General features: G+C 39.1%; 1 protein-coding gene across 3 annotated transcripts; it reads right to left on the bottom strand.

Moving 5' to 3' along the window:
• Positions 1-1409: 1409 nt before the first annotated feature.
• Positions 1410-16719, bottom strand: LOC108239970 (S-adenosylhomocysteine hydrolase-like protein 1). Of its 3 annotated transcripts, none has more exons than XM_017423048.3 (17): positions 16325-16717; positions 12379-12490; positions 12078-12215; positions 11885-11985; positions 10806-10908; positions 10629-10723; positions 9048-9154; positions 8013-8129; positions 7867-7930; positions 7693-7781; positions 7201-7271; positions 7021-7115; positions 6833-6931; positions 4478-4546; positions 4310-4388; positions 4073-4193; positions 1410-2469 (listed from the first exon to the last, which is right to left on the bottom strand). In XM_017423048.3, the coding sequence occupies exons 1-17, from the start codon at positions 16598-16600 to the stop codon at positions 2463-2465; spliced, it is 1743 nt and encodes a 580-aa protein (XP_017278537.1). In that variant the 5' UTR covers positions 16601-16717; the 3' UTR covers positions 1410-2462. The 3 variants fall into 3 exon arrangements, with proteins under 3 accessions (XP_017278537.1, XP_017278539.2, XP_017278538.1); XM_017423050.3 differs by lacking the exon at positions 16325-16717 and adding an exon at positions 14522-14659; XM_017423049.3 differs by lacking the exon at positions 1410-2469 and having other exon boundaries at positions 4069-4193; positions 16325-16719.
• Between the last annotated feature and the right edge of the window lie 423 nt (positions 16720-17142).

Raw genomic sequence — 17142 nt, 5'->3', positions numbered from 1 at the left:
GTGGTGTCTTTTACCTCAGAATACACAGAAGGCACCAAGAGAACCAGCGTTTGGAGGTGGGGTCGGCTGATTTGTCACCGCCGGGTGGAAATTTGAGAGCCTGAGAGTGAAATGAGAGGAAAACCAGATCAGAAAGCGATCAGAAATGTGAAAAACGACAAAAAGAAGTTTCTTTATATGATGATGAACTCATGCAATGATGGCTCACCTTTGTTGTGAGTCTGTTTGCTCCTTCACCCCCCCAAAAAAAACCACCTACATCTGAGTAAGAATCTCCATCAGGGCCACGCTTTAGTCTTCACACACACACACACACACACACACACACACACACACTCAGTCCCTGGATTACAGTAATCCGAGGGGTATTTTTAGGACTTCATGACCAGAGGCAGACAATTGAGAAAAACAGATAAGGACTGTCATCTGACCAGCTGGATTTTCTTGGAACAGAGTAAATTAATCCCAAACTAACTAACTCTGCACAAAAAGCAGAAAAACTAACGTGATATTTATGTAAAAGATGACATTTAAATACAAGTCACTGAAAAGCACAGGATAATTTCTCTGATTTATTGTGTTGTGTACTAATTATTGCACATCACATTGTTATTTACAGCTAATAAATCTTTATTATATTGTTTTGTTGGCAGTGTCTCCAACAATATTGGCCACAGAGATGAACAATCATAGTAAATGGTGTCTGAAGAGGTGGAATGTGTGTGAATTTCAAAAAAAATGTACCAAAACATTTTGTACGATCACATAAAAAGATGGATAACATGGCTCAAGATATTGACATAAATCAGCATTAGGGATTGTTTGTAGATTTTATTTGAATAATCAAGGTGAAGATGAGTAAAAGGAGTTGAAACAGGGAGATTATCAGATTATTTGCAGGTAAATTAGGGACCGGATTAATCCTGTCTTTACCTGGAACTTTATTAAAAGTTGAATGAGAGCTAACCCAGATATTTAAGATGCTATTATCTCTAAATTATAAACAGCACTGGTTGGGATTAATTCCAGTTGCTTAATATTTGTTGAATCTCAAGCACAAAATTTCTAAAAGGCGTTAAAAAAACATGACAGTTGATGTATTTTACTCTTTATTATATGGTTGTTTTTGATTGACTGTTGTGACAGAATGTTTCATCTCCATCAAGATAAAAAAAAAATAGTTTTATTGGTAATTATTATTATTTCAGATTTCTCCCCAGAGTTGGCAGTGATATCACAGATTAAATAAGATTATTTAGGCAAAAGTTTAACTCTTACATACTGTTGATGCCCAGAGTTTCTGTTCCTTTTTTGGGGTTTTAAGCCACTCATTTTTTGAGAAAAAACAGCCGACATCACATAACATCACGCCACATTTTACCTTAAACACGAAGACAGAACAATTTTGATGATTTAAATATATTTTATTCAAAGTGAAAATAGAAATTACATTCTGGATTTGCTCTGAGGTTTAATTGATCACCATTTATAACCATTAAAAGTGTTACACACTGTCTTTATCACAAAATGTCTCCTAACTGTCATCTGTAATTATCAAAATTAATTCAACATTAATTAAAAAAAACTTATGGCCCATGGTACAAATTATTGAATAAGGACAGGTAAATACATTTATAAACTTATTTTATTGATTTCAGGGAGACAAAAACACCCAGAAACAAGGATTTTGTGTGCTGAAAACTGGTGCTGCATGTCTTTATTACTAACATTTTTTTGTGTCAAATATTTGATCAGAATTTATCCTTTTACCTTAGAAAAGTGATATATGAGACTTTACACATTTATTTATGCATAAAGTGATGCTTTTATTTACTGTTTATTTTGATTTATCTTGTGTCTGATGAAGGAAAATCTGATTTAAATGTGCAGGGTGAGTTGTCTAATTTCAATGATAATAAAGTTATTGAACTTGAACTTCTACACGTATATTTTAAATAATATAATGTTCTCATAAATAAATCATTGTTTCCACAGAATTAAGTTTCTTGTCCAAATGTGGCGCTGCAGAACTGCAGAAAACTTTACTTTAAAGGTGGATTAATTTTAACTGTAAGTCATTTCAAATGTTTTCCTGTCATCTGTTCACGATGAGTCAGATGTTGTGAAGAAGTTTGAGTCGAAACAAAAAGATTAGAATTAAAAACATGCCAGTGTGTGAAGCTTCATTAACAGTATTCCTCTGCCATCTAGTGAGTGAAAGCTGGCGTGTTTTTTTATTTTTCGTAGAAGTTCTGGCTGAGATGGTTTTCCTGTTTTATCTCCCATAAATCCAATCAGAGTGGAGATGCGATCACGTTCTGGATGCAGTTAAGAGAAGTCAAAAAGATGTCCTGGTCTGCTGTCGTCTCGAAGCGGGCGGACTGCAGAGGACTGCAGAGGGCGCCGCTCGTCCATCTGCTGAAACCGAGGAGGTTCTTCACAGCATCAGCCTCCCTGAGCTCTCAGTACCTGTTTCAGGAAGGAAGAAACAGACACATCCAGTGGGTTTGTGTGTGAAAGAGAAGCTGCACTGAAGTCAAATTAATAAAAGCTTGCTTTTATAGTTTCATGTGAAATCTGATTCCTGTTTGTTGCATCCATACCCAGATAATAAACACGTGAATACAAGCTAATCAGGAAGGCTGATGAGATAAATAGTCAAATATCAGCACCTGATCCTTCCTAAGGATAAATCAGCTTCTTAGGATCAATCAGCGCTGGCAGAACATCAGTCAGGAACTGAGGAGCTTTTATCATGATGAGAAGTAATTACCAATATAAAAGCAGCACCCTCAGCAACATCAGCATCAAAACTTTATCAAAGACTCTACGATAATTTGCCTAAATTGTCCCCACATGGAAAAAGAAAATCGATCAACAAAGCTACTTTTTTCCTCCTCCTTCGCCGACATCCTCGGTAATTATTCCAAATGAACCTTCTCGAGTAATTAATGGCTGTGGGTTTGCAGATAAAAAAGTGTAACAAGATATTTATATAAATTGCATTATTTCCTATCTCCTTTAAAAAGAAAACACCTGGTTAAAGAATATTTTTTTATCAAAGGTAAGAGTAGAATACCTCTCCTCTCACCTAAAATGAAAGAAGTTCAATTCAAAGTTCTTTAATAAAATCTATCTTTGCACTGACAGCTTACATAAAAGATTTAACCTGTATCCTCGGTGAAACTAATATTAAAATCTTAAATCTTTTCTTTTATTCACCTCCAGTAAAGATGTTCTGAACAGGTTTCCAGTATTAGATATATAAAATAAAGCTATCCCACCTTTAATCTATAACATGGTTAGAGCTGGTTGTCAAATAGAAAACAAAAAATAGAGTTTAGAAACAATAATTTAATATTTACAACTAAATATTTTACAAATAAATGCCAAGTTCTTAAAACTATTCAGCAAACTAACACTGTGAGCTGATGCTTAACAAAAAGTCCAGCTGCTGTAGAAAGATATTAACAGTTTATCTTGTGAATAGCCTCTTACTCTTCAATTTATGTATTTATCTACTTTTTTTATTTGTTTATTTCTTCTCTTTCCTGTTTGGATGTCATTTGCTGCTCATTGGTACACAAATCTGCCTTTTTTGTGTTTGATTTGCTCAGTTTTTGAGTAAATAATAATAATAATAATAATAATAATAATAATAATAATAATAATAATAATAAAGGTACTGTAGCAGCAGTGGCTCTTGTGAGTTTTTAACTGCTACTTCCTGTATCGGCTAGCTGCGCTGCTATGCTAATCAGTGACGTCATTGATCCTAACGCTAGCTTGTACCTAAACAGGAACAAAAAATAACATTTCGGTTTCAGTTGTGTTATTTTTATTTATGTCCCCCTCTATAACAGTGATACAGCTAATAAAGTTTATTTTGCTTAAGAAAAAATATGTTTTTTCTGCCTAATTTAATGTTTAGTTTAGTTGCAATACCTTTATCCACCACAAGAGGCAGCCTCCACTTCCCTACTAATAATCTTATCTTATCTTATCTTATCTTATCTTATCTTATCTTATCTTATCTTATCTAACCTGTATTCATAGATAAGTTTAGCTCTACCTGTAATAATTAGGTTTAAAGGGTCCATGTCTGTTGATGCCCAGGTACACGGCCTGTTCGTCTGTCAGCTCTGTTAGATGAGCGTCAAACATCGGCAGGTGAAGGCTGGCCACATATTCATCTAAAAGCACAAACAAAAAGCACGTTTTTGTTTAAAGTGTACAGTTCAATTTAAAGGAAGTCGTTGAGTGGTTCAGAAAGACGAGTGTGTGTTTGGTTTTTAAGGTGAGAACTTGCCCATTTTCTTTGGCAGCAGGTAAATGTCCTGTTTGTATCGACCCTGCGGCGCGTTGTACAGCTCTATTAAAGCCAGGGCCTGAAACACACGAATCAGAAGTAGGAACTGATCGTTATTAACTGATATCAGTTGACGTTTACGAGTGAGATTGAGACAGGTTTTCATACCTGAGTCGTGGCCGTGACGGAAAGGACGAATGAAGGCACAGTGGAGCAGCTCAGGTTCAACAAACGACCCTGAAACAAACAAAGAAAATTAAAACAAGAAATTAAAAGTCATGAAATAATACAACAACTGCTAACTTATAATGTACAGGATGGATTAGGCTTCACTGGACTGTGCAAAAGTCTTGAGCCGTTAGCTCATTTAGTTAAACTTTATTTCTCCAAGCTGAGGCCATCGAAGGATATATCTAGAACAGGTAAGATGCTAATTGTTCATAATCTTTCAACAGAACCCCACTATGCTGTGTGAGAGCTGTTTACACACTGCTTCTTAATTGTAGCAACATCCAAATCTGAAGCATCCACTACAGGGGTTTAGATAAATATATTTTTACTGTTTGCAGTTTCAGACCTGTTAATGTATGAGAGAGGACAAATGTGTAACCAGCTTTGCAAAGTAAGAGTAAAATGTAACCACAAGGTTTTAATTCTAAATGAAACGCCTGCAGTTTGACAATACTGCCTAGTTCTGAAAAAAAATGAGCAGCTCCTTAACAAAAACAAATATTTTAAGCTGTCTAGCTAAGCTTGTGCAGAAGATTTTTGGATAAAGCCACGTCTTTGTGAATACTGTTATTAAAGACACAAACCCGTTCTGTTTTTGCACAGCAGGATGTTGGAAAGAGAAAAAAACTCTGAATAACCATGAGGAGGGACATGCAGCTTCAGTGGGAGTTAATGTTCACCTGGAAAAGCGTTGGTAAAAATAATAAAACTAAAAATAGCTCCTGTATGTGAGCCATTAACGTTTTTATTTCCATCTATGTTTTTCTGCCCTTAAACGTTCAAATGACCCATTACTGCTGACCCAGCTCTGTTTATCAACACATTTAATTTATGGCAAATCCATTAATTTATTTAAAGGGTCAGGGTTCCTTGAAGGAATATATATCTGCTTTTTATGCCTGAGAGTTAAACTAAGATCATCTTATGACGAGTAGGAACGAAGTTATAGCTATTTTGGTCATCTTGTAAATAAGTTTATGTTCTTCCTCATGTATTATTGTGAGCTATTGTTAGCTTTGTTTGAGCTCAGAGTATGTGTTGTGAATGACTCTAAGCTACTACCACGCTAAATTTCAGTTCAATATCTGTAAATTTGACCCCGTTATAGCCATGTTTGGGTTGATTAGCTGTGGCGACCATCTTGAAATGGGTTTTCTTCCAAAGGTTAATCAGCTGTAGATTGTTTTCTGAGAGGTTTATTAAAATCTGTCCACTGGTTCAACACACAGACAAAGAAACACAAATATGGGTAAAACTATAATCGCCTTCACCTTTAGCAGCGGGCAATAATTCTCTTTTCTGTGTGGATTAACTGTTTCAACACAGAAATACAGTCTCTCCATCATGATCTGTTCTCCTGTACTAAATCTAAACCACATACTGTGATACTGAAGCTGTATCATAATATAAATACTTAGGTTTTATTATCGATGATGCTCTGGCCTTTGTTCCCCATATCAAACAGCTGGGGGAAAAGTTGAAGATAAAGTTGTTGGTTTTTTTTTTTCCAGAATCAGATCATGTCTATCCTTTGAGGCTAGAAAACGTCTTGTTGCTGCCATGTTTTCATCCAACTTAGCCTATGGAGACATAATTTATATACACACATCTTCCCGCTGGTTGCACAGGCTGGACTCTGTATATCATGAAGTCTTTTGTTTCATAACCAATCCTGGAGGCCTTACCCATAGCTGTGTTCTGTACGCCTGCCTCGGATGGACAGCTTTATCCACCCGCAGGTTCTGTCACTGGTTTTATTTACAAAGCCATCTTGGGTTTAGTTCGCTCTTATCTCACTTCCTACATTGTTAAGAAGTCCACAGGAGGTCATTATTTGAGCTCTGATGATTTAATTTTATTATCTGTACCAAATGTTTAAACAGATTATAGCAACAAAAAAAAATCCTTCCAGTTTGCGGCTCCTTCAGGCTGGAATCAGCTGCAGAAAGACTTGAAGTTGAAGGAGTTGGTCTCTTTGAATGTTATTAAGGCTATTCTTAAAGATTTTTTAAATGATGCATATATTTGTGAATATTATAACTGATATGTTAGTTCTAAGTTTTCTGAATGTTTCGTCTCTTGCTTGTTTTCTTCTTTTATGTCTGCTGTTTATTATGATGTACTCTAACTTTGTTGTGATAACTGGTTTTTATGTTTTGTGTGCTGCCGTTCTTTGCCAGGTCACACTTAAAAATTAGATTTTTATTCTCAATTAGCTCTGCCTGCCTAGATAAAGGTTAATAAATAAATAAATCCTATCTGATTAGTGTTCCTGTGTGTAACCATCGTCACCTCAGCCAGCAGGACGACCCGTTTGCCATCAGGCCAGAGGATGTGGTCCACATGAGGCCTCACGTGCTGCCATTTCAGCTCCAGGGTCCGCAGGCTCGCCTGGAAAACAGGTATCTCTGCTTTACCCACTCAGGTATCCTCCCACACTGAAGCAGGCGTCTATGAACAGAATCTTCTCATCTTCTTACCAGATCGATCTCCGTGTTCGAGTGGCCCATGTTGCAAACGATGCAGCCGCTTTTCATCCGGTCGAAATGTTCCCGCGTTATCACACTCTTGTTGCCTTCGCAGAAACATCACGCCAAAACCATTATTAGTGGCGTTCGCTCGCCAGGAGAGTAAATCTGACCTGAGGACAGCGGTTGTACCTGTGCAGGAGATGATGATGTCGGCGTGCCGGATGATTTCAGTCAGTGTAATCACTCGGAGGCCGTTCATGCTGAAAGGAGAAGAGAAGGGGGTTAAAATTCAACGTGTTTTTATTATTATCTGCCAAAGTGTATGAGCATGTGTTTGTCTTTACTGTTTGCAAAATATCTTATGAACCCTTGAAACTCTCAGAAAGTAGTCACTGGATAAACATCTACGACTGATTAACTTCTGGAGACAACCCCATTCAGGATGGTCACTGCTAATCGTCTTTAGCCAACACAAAAATGGCTCTAACTTCAGAGTAGCAGAGAGTCATATCCATTATATACCTTGAGTGCTAACGCATCTTGTGAGATCTTACAATATTGAATGGGATAAGATGATTTTAGTTTTGAACTTTGACATGAAAGGTGATATGCATTCCTTCAAAGAATGTTAGAGAGAAGACACACTTTCCGTCTTTGCAGATAAGTGTCATCTTTTCTTACCAGGCCTGCAGGGCGCAGATAGGATCCACTTCTGTGACGTAAATGATGGCGCCCAGTCCTTTCAGAGCAGCGCAGCAGCCTTTACCAACCTGCCGGGAGGAAGAAACGAGCCCGGCTGAGCAGCAGAAACACAACAGGCAAGCACGAGCATTTCACACTTCTCTTAACACTGACCTCACCGTATCCGCACACCACGACCTGTTTTCCTCCAAACATGATGTCAGTCGTTCGTTTTAACCTGGAAGAGTTCAATGCGGTCAGGAGACCGTCGGTTGTGCAAGTCATCCATGTCTGTTTGTAATCAAAACACGAGTCGTTACCCGTCCAGGATGGACTCCTTGCAGCAGTAGAGGTTGTCAAATTTCTGCTTGGTCACTGAGTCGTTGACGTTCATGGCGGGAACACACAGTTTGTTGGCCTTCGACAGCTGGTACAACCTGAAACACGAAAATATACAGACGTGTTGGAGCTGAAGAATGGCTTCCAGGAAGGAATGCACGTCGCCCGCCAAGTTTAGGAGTTTTAAACTAAGACCATCCTATGATGAGAAGGGACAGAGTTAAAGCTATTTTGGTCAAACCTTGTAAAACAATGGTTCGCACAATCTCATGAGATATTGTGAGGTCTTGCAAAATGTGTTAGCTTTCATAGTAGTAGCTGAGGATGACCCTCAGCTGAGGATGACTCTCAGCTACTACCACACCGAATTACAGCTTATCTGTAAAACCGACTGAGTTACAGCCATTTTTGTGTCTGCTAATGTCGATTAGCATCTTAAATTGGCTTGACTCCAAAGGTTTTTCTGCAGTGTCCCTGAAGTGCAAACCACATCAACAAATCACTAAACAGAACTACAAATTTAAAGACACAACAACATATTTAAAACCACAACAACCTCTTAACAAACACAATGATCGCTGATTGGACGACAGTGCGTTTGGCTTTTGAACCTGATCTTATTCTGTTTGTAGAGCATTTTTAAAAACATGAATGTAACCCAAATGTAGCTGTAGCTGCCGCTATTTAAGAATATTTCGAGTCAGGACACACATACGAGGTGACACTGGATATGCTCAGGACTAATCACAAAATTTCAGTTTCAAAATTTCAAATGGTGCTGTGGTCCAATCAGCGATGTCTCATGTTTCCCACTGGTACCTACCTCTTCCAGCAGGTTAATGTCATTGTGTTTGTTAAGATGTTGGGTTTTTTAATTTGTAGTTATGTTTAATGATCTGTTGATGTAGTTTGAATTATCAGTCCTGGATGTACATCCAGCTGTTATTTACACACGCAGAAAACATTATCGCCCTTTCACCTTCAGTGGAGGGTCGGAGCTTTGTGGAAGAACTAACCGGTAGATGCCCGTCACACTTTCCTCCACGATGCCTCTGATTTTCTTGAACACATTTGGATACTTCTTGTAGATCCAATGGGTCAAATCACCGCCATCGTCCAGAATCTAAAGAGAGAAGAATCAAGCATCATCATCGTCATCATCATCATCATCATCATCATCAACAACACACGGAGGTCAGCTTATTCCACATCCATAAACATAAAACTGTGTAATTCCTATAGAAATTGCTGTTGGGCGTTTACCAGTACTGCTTTTTATGCCCCGCTGCCATGAAAGGTGGGCGGTAACGTAACTATGTTTGTTTATTCGCCTGTCTGTTAGCAAACTATCTCACGGACCACTGGATGGAGGTTAATGAACCTTTTGGAAAGTAATAAATAGATCTACATCTGCAACTGATTAATTTTTGCTAATGAAAAATTGGGAATTGCTGTGTCAATTTGACAGATATGCTAAAATATGTGTGGTTGTAGCTGAGACTGATCCCCAACACAGAATCTGAGCTCAAACAGATCGAGGTCTGTTCAAACCTTTGGCATGAAAGGCAGACAGACGATATGCATTCCTTTAAGGAGAGCTAGTTTCATTGTCTTTGTGATGTCCTCTGCAGTAATCAACACAAAGCTGGTGGCTTTAACGTCTCCGTGAATCATCTGAACGTGTGTGTGTGTGTAAACACAGCAGAATATAAAGGAAAGGTTTTTTTATGGAACCATTTTAACACATTTTTACAGTTTCAGTAGAAATAGCGGCTTAGGAAAGTTTCAGTCATGTGTCACCCGGCTGCTATTTTCATTTCAAGGTTCTGACCGACTTTAAACGAACACACAACAGTCTGCAGTATTTCTTAGATCACTTAAAAAGGGCGTCGTGTTGACGTTTTATGACTTATGTCTGCAGCGGGATGCTTCTTCTGGTAAATAAGAAGCACAAGAAGGAAGATCCACTGATCATTACATTTTGACAGTAAAGACTCATTTTCCGATTTTAGCAATGGTTTTCTTTTCCGAAAAATTGCTCAATATGTCCACAATTTAACTGAAGTTATTTAAAAAATACAAAAGCAAGGAGTCACTAACAATACAGGCACTGATAACAACAAAAAATCGAGACGGTTTTTAGAAATGTCACCCATAAAATTCAGATTTTAGTCAGAAAATATCAGCTTCTTTGATGGAAATGTTGCAGAAAATGGTAAACAACCACCACGTGCCCGTTTTAATCTCTGCTGCAGGATCACATGGACTTAATCTGTTTATAGATATTCATGACCGGTCACATGATGAGCAGGTCATGTGTAAATGTTGACACATGTGGGTTCATTCTGGACACGTTTTAGGATTTCTGCCTCATTTTTCAGCACAGACAAGCGTCATGAAGACCAGAAATGAGCAAGAATTATAGATTTGATCTTGATGCCTGTCTCTGCGGGTAAATGTGGGAAACATTACAAACATTACATAATGCAAAACATTACAAATAAAGACCCCATTTGTTTTGAATGTACCCTTGTTTGGTTTCCACATCCAGAGAAGCTCTGTTACGCATTAAGTTGGGGAGAGTTTGATCAGCTTACCAAGTCGGGCTGCCAGGAGTCGGCCGCAACGCATCGGTCAATGCACCACCAGAAGTCATCCTCCGACTCTCCTTTCCACGCAAACACTGAGATCCCTGAGGGAGAGAGAGAGAGAGAGAGTCACAACTGCAGTCAGGTCATCGAGAGACTAAAAACGTACCTGGCAGAGGAACGTACCTCCTTCAGCCAGAGCAGCAGCCACAGCGTTCTGAGTGGAGAAGATGTTGCAGGCGGCCCATCGACACTGAGCCCCCAACGCTGCCAGAGTCTCGATCAGCACCTGCACCAAGACAGCAACACAATTAGTCCTCAATAATCAGGCTCTGAAGCTTCAATTACTTAATACATTTTTACTCCATCCAGGGAAACTGTCGTGAGACTTCATTTAAATGGGATTATGTGACTCATCACTCTATATGTTCTTTAAATGCTGATTCAGCGTTCACACTGATGTTTTACTGTATTTTAGTTTGTGTAATCTAACTACTTCTGCATACTTCTGTGCTGCTTTAGTCATTCATATATGAAAACGTTCAGCTCCATCAGGACATGGCTGCTGTGACTTTTGGTTTATTTACCCATATTTTCTCCATAGAAACACACTAAGATCTCTTTAATTCCTTTAATTCAGTAGACGAGCTCTATATTTGTCTTTTTTGACACTTTTAGATAACCTTTTGCTATTTTTAGCTACAGTTCTGCTACTTTTAAATAGCCCTTTGCTACTTCAGCTTTTAGCTAGCCTTTTGCTACTTTAAACTAAGCTTTTGCAACATTTAGCATTTAGTTAGTACTCTGCTCCTTTTAGCTTTTATTACCATGTCAATTTCAGTTTCTTCAGAAGATTTCAGCAGTCACACGGCGCTCAGCGTTCACGATTTCTTTAGTTCTGTGTCATTGGGTTTTGTGTTAAAACATCTGAAACATTTTAGGCGTCATTAAAGCAGCTGTCTGAGGGGTTTAGAGCCATCTAGTGGTGAAACTGTTGTCATAAATTGCTAAATAATCATATATAATGTCATATAATTATATAAAAATGTTATATATTTATTTCACGTTTATCTCAGAGGCTAGTAGAAATGTGTGACACGCCTGGTAAATACAGTTTTGATGACTTTATTAGAATTAGAAAATTATTAGTTTTGCATATTTAGCCTGTTGCACACGCCTGAACAAAAACATTTTTATCCCAGCTGAAAAGATTGGAAAGGTTTTTGAGTCTTTTACAGACTGCTGTGTTCGTGTGTTGAACTAACCGCCATCTGGGCCGTGATGTGGGTGCAGCCGACCACTTTGGCTCCAGCCAGAGGTTTCTCCCCTCCTGCCTTTTTCCTCAGGATCATCAGCGCCGGCATTTCTAAAAACACAAAAAGCAACATATGTGCTTCGTTCCCTTCCTGTCATGTGGCTGAACGTTTACAGGCGCAAAGTTTAATCTGTTTGTTGCACCTTGCTGTGCGATCTCGATTTCTTTTCGCCCGAAGTCAGCCTTTTTGATGTTCTTTATGCAGAAGTCTGACAGGCCTTTGGAGGTGCTCTGCAGCCGGTCCAGGGGAGACAGCTCCTCGTCAGAGCTCTCACTGCCCACTGCAACACAAAGAGTACGGAAAAACAATCATTTGGTTCCTGTTTCAGGGGGTCATAATGATCTGAGTTAAAGAAGCTGAAATCTACAGAAAACATTTCCTTTAGCTGAAGTTAAGCTGAAGTAGAACACGCGGAGGATAATCGTGTGATGGTGTTTTTGTACCTGAAGTGAAGCTGTCTGCAGACGACTGTGAGATGGACCGAGACAGGGAGCGAGGGACGGCTTTGGTCGGACGCTTGTTGAATTCTTGTTTCTGGTCATTGAGCTGAATTTGCTGGGGAAAAAAATAAAAACATAAATCAGCATTAAAAACAGAAACCAGAGGAACTGAGTGAAGTCTGAGAGCTGAATGGCTGCTGAAATTTGTTGAAGAAGCTGAAACTGAGTTGTTAAAGATAAAAGAAGTAAAACAACAGCTAAAAACTAAAACAATCAATAGACTGGCCAAAAGCTAAAAGTAACAAAATGTCAGTTAAGCGAAGACACTAGCTAAAACAGCAACAGGTAGCAAAAACCTAAAAGTATTAAATGGCTAGCTAAAGCTAAAAAGTAACAGCATAGTAGCTAAAATGAGCTAAATGATAGCAAAAAGTAACAAAAGGCTAGCTAAAAATTAAAGTCTTAAAAGGCTAGCTAAAGCTAAAATTAGCAGAATGATAGGTAAAAACTAAAAGTGGTATAAGAAGATGTTTCTGAAGGAACTGAAGAGATCTTCATGTATTTCCATGGGGATATATTTTGGTAATAAATTAAAATATTTTTAAAAGTATAAAAGTCTACAGAGTGAGCTGAATGCAGAACTATTTAAATATCAAAACTAAAAACAATCAGGACGGCTGCTGGATCAGTAATCACTCAAACACGTCAGCCATGATTTGATGTTTCAGCTCCTCGTCCGTCACATCGTCTTCAGCTGCAGACTCACCATCCAGAGTTTCTGCTCGAAGGCTGTGCTGCCGACCGAGGCGTCCCACCTGTCCATGTCCTCTCACTCAGGGACACTAAAAGACTAACTGCAGCTACATCCTCCAGCTTCCTTTGCTGCTCCTTTTTCCCTTCACTTAAACGCTCAACCCATCACAGACACACCCCGACACCTCCAAACCCTGAGGCCACGTTTGAGAGGATTACTGCAGGGCTGAGTCAGCAGACTGTAACTTCTGGACAGTTCTTGCCTCCTCTGAATGTTTGACGTCTAATATCTTATCAAACTTTGGATTTTTGTCTTTAATCTGTCAGAGTTTGATCCTCTTAAAATGATCTTTATTCAGTTATTGTTAGAATATCTCTAGTTTGGAGAATACTGTTTTAAAGAAGCTTATGAAAAGAGTTCGGCAGACATTTAAATATTTATTCGAGCACGAAAATTATTACTAAAAGATTATTACTAAAACCTGCAGGATTATTGGAGCTATAAATGCCTAACGAGACACTTTATATTGTTTGAATTGTCATCCTGTGGATTTAAGCACAAAAACAAGGAATAAATCTGAAAAGAAAAAGAAAATACATCAGGGAATAAGAAGAAGAGTCAATAAAATGTGGAAAAAAGAAATGAAAAAAGTCTATTTTTAATTTTAATATATTATATTCTTTTCTCTCACATCAACTTCTCAGTTTCTTTATTTTCTTTAGTGTTTTTATACATTTCCACATCACTTTAACTGTGTCTCTTATGACCTTTTCTTGTTATTTGTCAATATTTCTTGTCTTTGTTAAATTCCTTAGATTTTTCCCTTTATTTTAATTGATCCAAAATCAAAAATTAAACTCACTAATCTGCTGAAAGTGGAATAAAAGCCCACTCCTCTTACCTATGTATCATAAAGGACCTGGTCCAAAACTCATGTTTATCTTGTTTAACACGGTTTAGTTTGACTGCTTTATTTTTTCTTGTACAGTAAAATATAAATAATAACTTCAAACTGATTATTTATCTTAATGCAGTTTAACCAAAGCCGTAATGTCAGGTTCAAAGACGTTTGTTCTCGTGATCCTCAGAAAAAAAAAAACTGGCACCGACTCAAACAGCTGCTTAATCTTTAGCGCAGAAAGACATTAAGCTGCGACTTGGAGCTGCCTGAAAGTTAACTCAATGATCCTGAAATAAAAGGCTTGAATCCAGGCCAGGCTGCCTGAAAGCAGAGCTGATCATTTTAATCAACGTCACGACGTGTCAAACAGTGGCTGCTTGGGAAATTAATCATTTTCCAGAGCTCACTAGTTCACGCAGTGCAGCTTTCCCTTCTCCTCTCAGAATGAAGAAGACTCGCTTTAATCCGTACGAAAAGGTAAAACAAGCTACCTTCATGCAGATGGACGTCACGGCCTTCTGCTCCTTGGCTTTAGTTACTTTCCTGAGGTTGTACGCTTTCTTCATGCTGGCAGAGCGCTCCCACATCTAACACTGATCCACCGTGCAGAGCTGCAAGCCGACACTGACAAACGGCTCACAGAGGGAAACCTTACGTCACGCCCCACAGGTGACACGAGACAGAGGGGAAACAATAATGGAGGCTTTGTGGGCTCGCTGCCCACTGTTCTCAGAACCGTAGGAAGGAGGCACCTTTACACATAAAGACAGGTTTTAGGCCCGAGGCTGCAGATGAATGGGATTATGCTCAGTGAAGTGCACTGGGCTCTCAGGCCGATGGGAGCGACAGGCAAGACAGAGGGGAGCTTCAGGTTTCTTCTCAAAGGTCACACAGCAGAAGTTTAATCCACTCTGTTTGTCCACTGGACATGAAAACAGTTCTTACAGCCTGAAACTGAAACAATGCAGGTGTGTGAACAGAAATGCTTTCTTTTCATTTCAGAGTTTTTATTGTCATTATTTGGCGATCCTTTAATTGTTTTCTGTACTGTAGTTTGAGAGATATGCAGAATTAGGAACAATCAAAACCTTCTTGTCTTCAAGAAGCTCAGACCGGTGATGAACCCGGGAAGCCTCTCCCCTCTCACCTGCTGAAGCTTTAACTCCTTCAGTGAGCTCTCAGGTGCGCTGACTCAGCTCGTGAGGACTGAGCTCTTGGTAGATTTACACACGACCCATATATTCCTTCCACGGAAATCCCCCTGTTTCCACCACCTGACTCAAACTTCTCAATCATCTTTTCTCTGAGTTGAATTAGAGCAGCCACTTTAAAGGGGGTGAATATTTATGCAGCCACTTGTTTAACATTACATATTTTTATTTAACTAGTTTTACTCTGTAGAAATGTGTTTTCTTACTTTGACACTGAACACGTTTTTTTGTAATTATTTTGTAAAAGAAGGCCAGTTTGTATTGACCCTGATTGATTTATGACAGCAATAAAAAAAAAAACATCTAATGAGATGAATACTTTTTATTGGCACTGTAGGATCCTATTCTACTTTTTTCTATTCTAAACTACTGCAGTTTTATTCACAGTTGGATTAAAGTGGTGATGTCTAACCCTGGTCCTTGAGCGCCTCTATCCTGCATGTTTTTGTTGTTTCTCTGCTTTGACACCTGATTTGAATAAAAATGAGTGATTAACAGGCTTCTGTAGAGCTTGAAGACCTGCTGAAGAGCAGATAAACATCTAAAACCTGCAGGATAGTGACCCTGGAGGACCAGGATTGGACACCACTGGATTAACGGGCTGTCCACTGATTTTACTGAAGTATAATTATAATAACAGCTGCTGGTTTCCCTTTTCTCTCCTGAATGCACATATGATTCAAATTCTGACCCCACAAGTTTAAGATATAAACTATGAACTAAAGTAGACAAGCAGGCTGCAGAGATCTGATAACTTTGTGCCTTTTCCATATGTTTAGTTGCAAATGCTTTGACTGAAACTGAATCCATTTGTTATGACTAAACCAGTTTAGCACAAAGGCTTTTAGAAAACTTTTTTTATACATATACATTGAGTTGTAACCTCCAACATTTGTGAACAGACTGTTTCCCCTTTCAGAGAGACTGATTGCAGAGTGTGGTCAAACATTTCTGGAGGCCTGCTCCTTTACGTCTGAAATGATTGACAGCCTGATTAGATGCAGATTCACGCTTCCTGTGGAGTCTGATTACAGGAGCGTGTGGTAAATATACTGCTGTAATATATGCGCTGTCTTTGCTCACCATGTTCGTTTTCAGAGCCTCGGTGATGGACTCCTTTGTCTCTGTTTCAGGCGGTTCTGCCTTCTCTCTGTCCCGGCTCTGAGGCGTCCACCTGCTCTCCGCTGCCCTCAGCATGTCCAGCAGCATTGGGATGCATTCCATCGGCCTCTCTTTGCTGTCCTCCCCTTCATCCTCGTCCAGCTTGGCTCTGTCTCCATCCACACACGGTTCTGGATACTCATCGGGTAAGGCCAGGTCCTCCCAGGAGGCTCCGATCTGGTTCTTCTCCTCTGCCATCGCTCCTCGGACAGCCTGCAATGAAGTGAACTGCACTCTTGCTCGGGTGCCCTTCGTCTACCCTCATGCTCCTGTGTTAACACCAAACAGGAGCGCAGTTTGGTTACTTTGACACTTTGACAGGATGTGATAAAGCAGCTAATTGATCCTGGATGCTGTGTGTACAGAGAAAACAGAAAAAAGTGGGGCCTGAACGCGTACAAAAATGTCTCACCTACAGTGATATGTCCCCACAACAACAACAACAACATCAGCACCTGTTCACGCCTGAAAAGACAAATCTATATTTACAGTATGTTCTCCAGGCTTGAAAAGCGGCTTCTTTCCTTTTTTTGTGTTGATGCTGACAACAACGGCGTCAAACGAGAGACGCTCAGACTGAAGGTTACATCAAAAACAAACATGTGTGATGATTTGTTTACAATAAACCCAACCAGCATCAACAGAGCTGACTGTAGCTGCAGTAATGTGCTCTCTCCGTCACGCAGAAGCAACACGTACTTATTTAGTTAAGAGTTATAAGAAATATATGATGTTAAAGA

The sequence above is a fragment of the Kryptolebias marmoratus genome, linkage group LG11, assembly GCF_001649575.2.
Source record: "Kryptolebias marmoratus isolate JLee-2015 linkage group LG11, ASM164957v2, whole genome shotgun sequence".
NCBI lineage: Eukaryota > Metazoa > Chordata > Actinopteri > Cyprinodontiformes > Rivulidae > Kryptolebias > Kryptolebias marmoratus.
The sequence above is the reverse complement of the archived record's forward strand: the minus strand, read 5'-3'. Positions and strand labels throughout refer to the sequence as shown.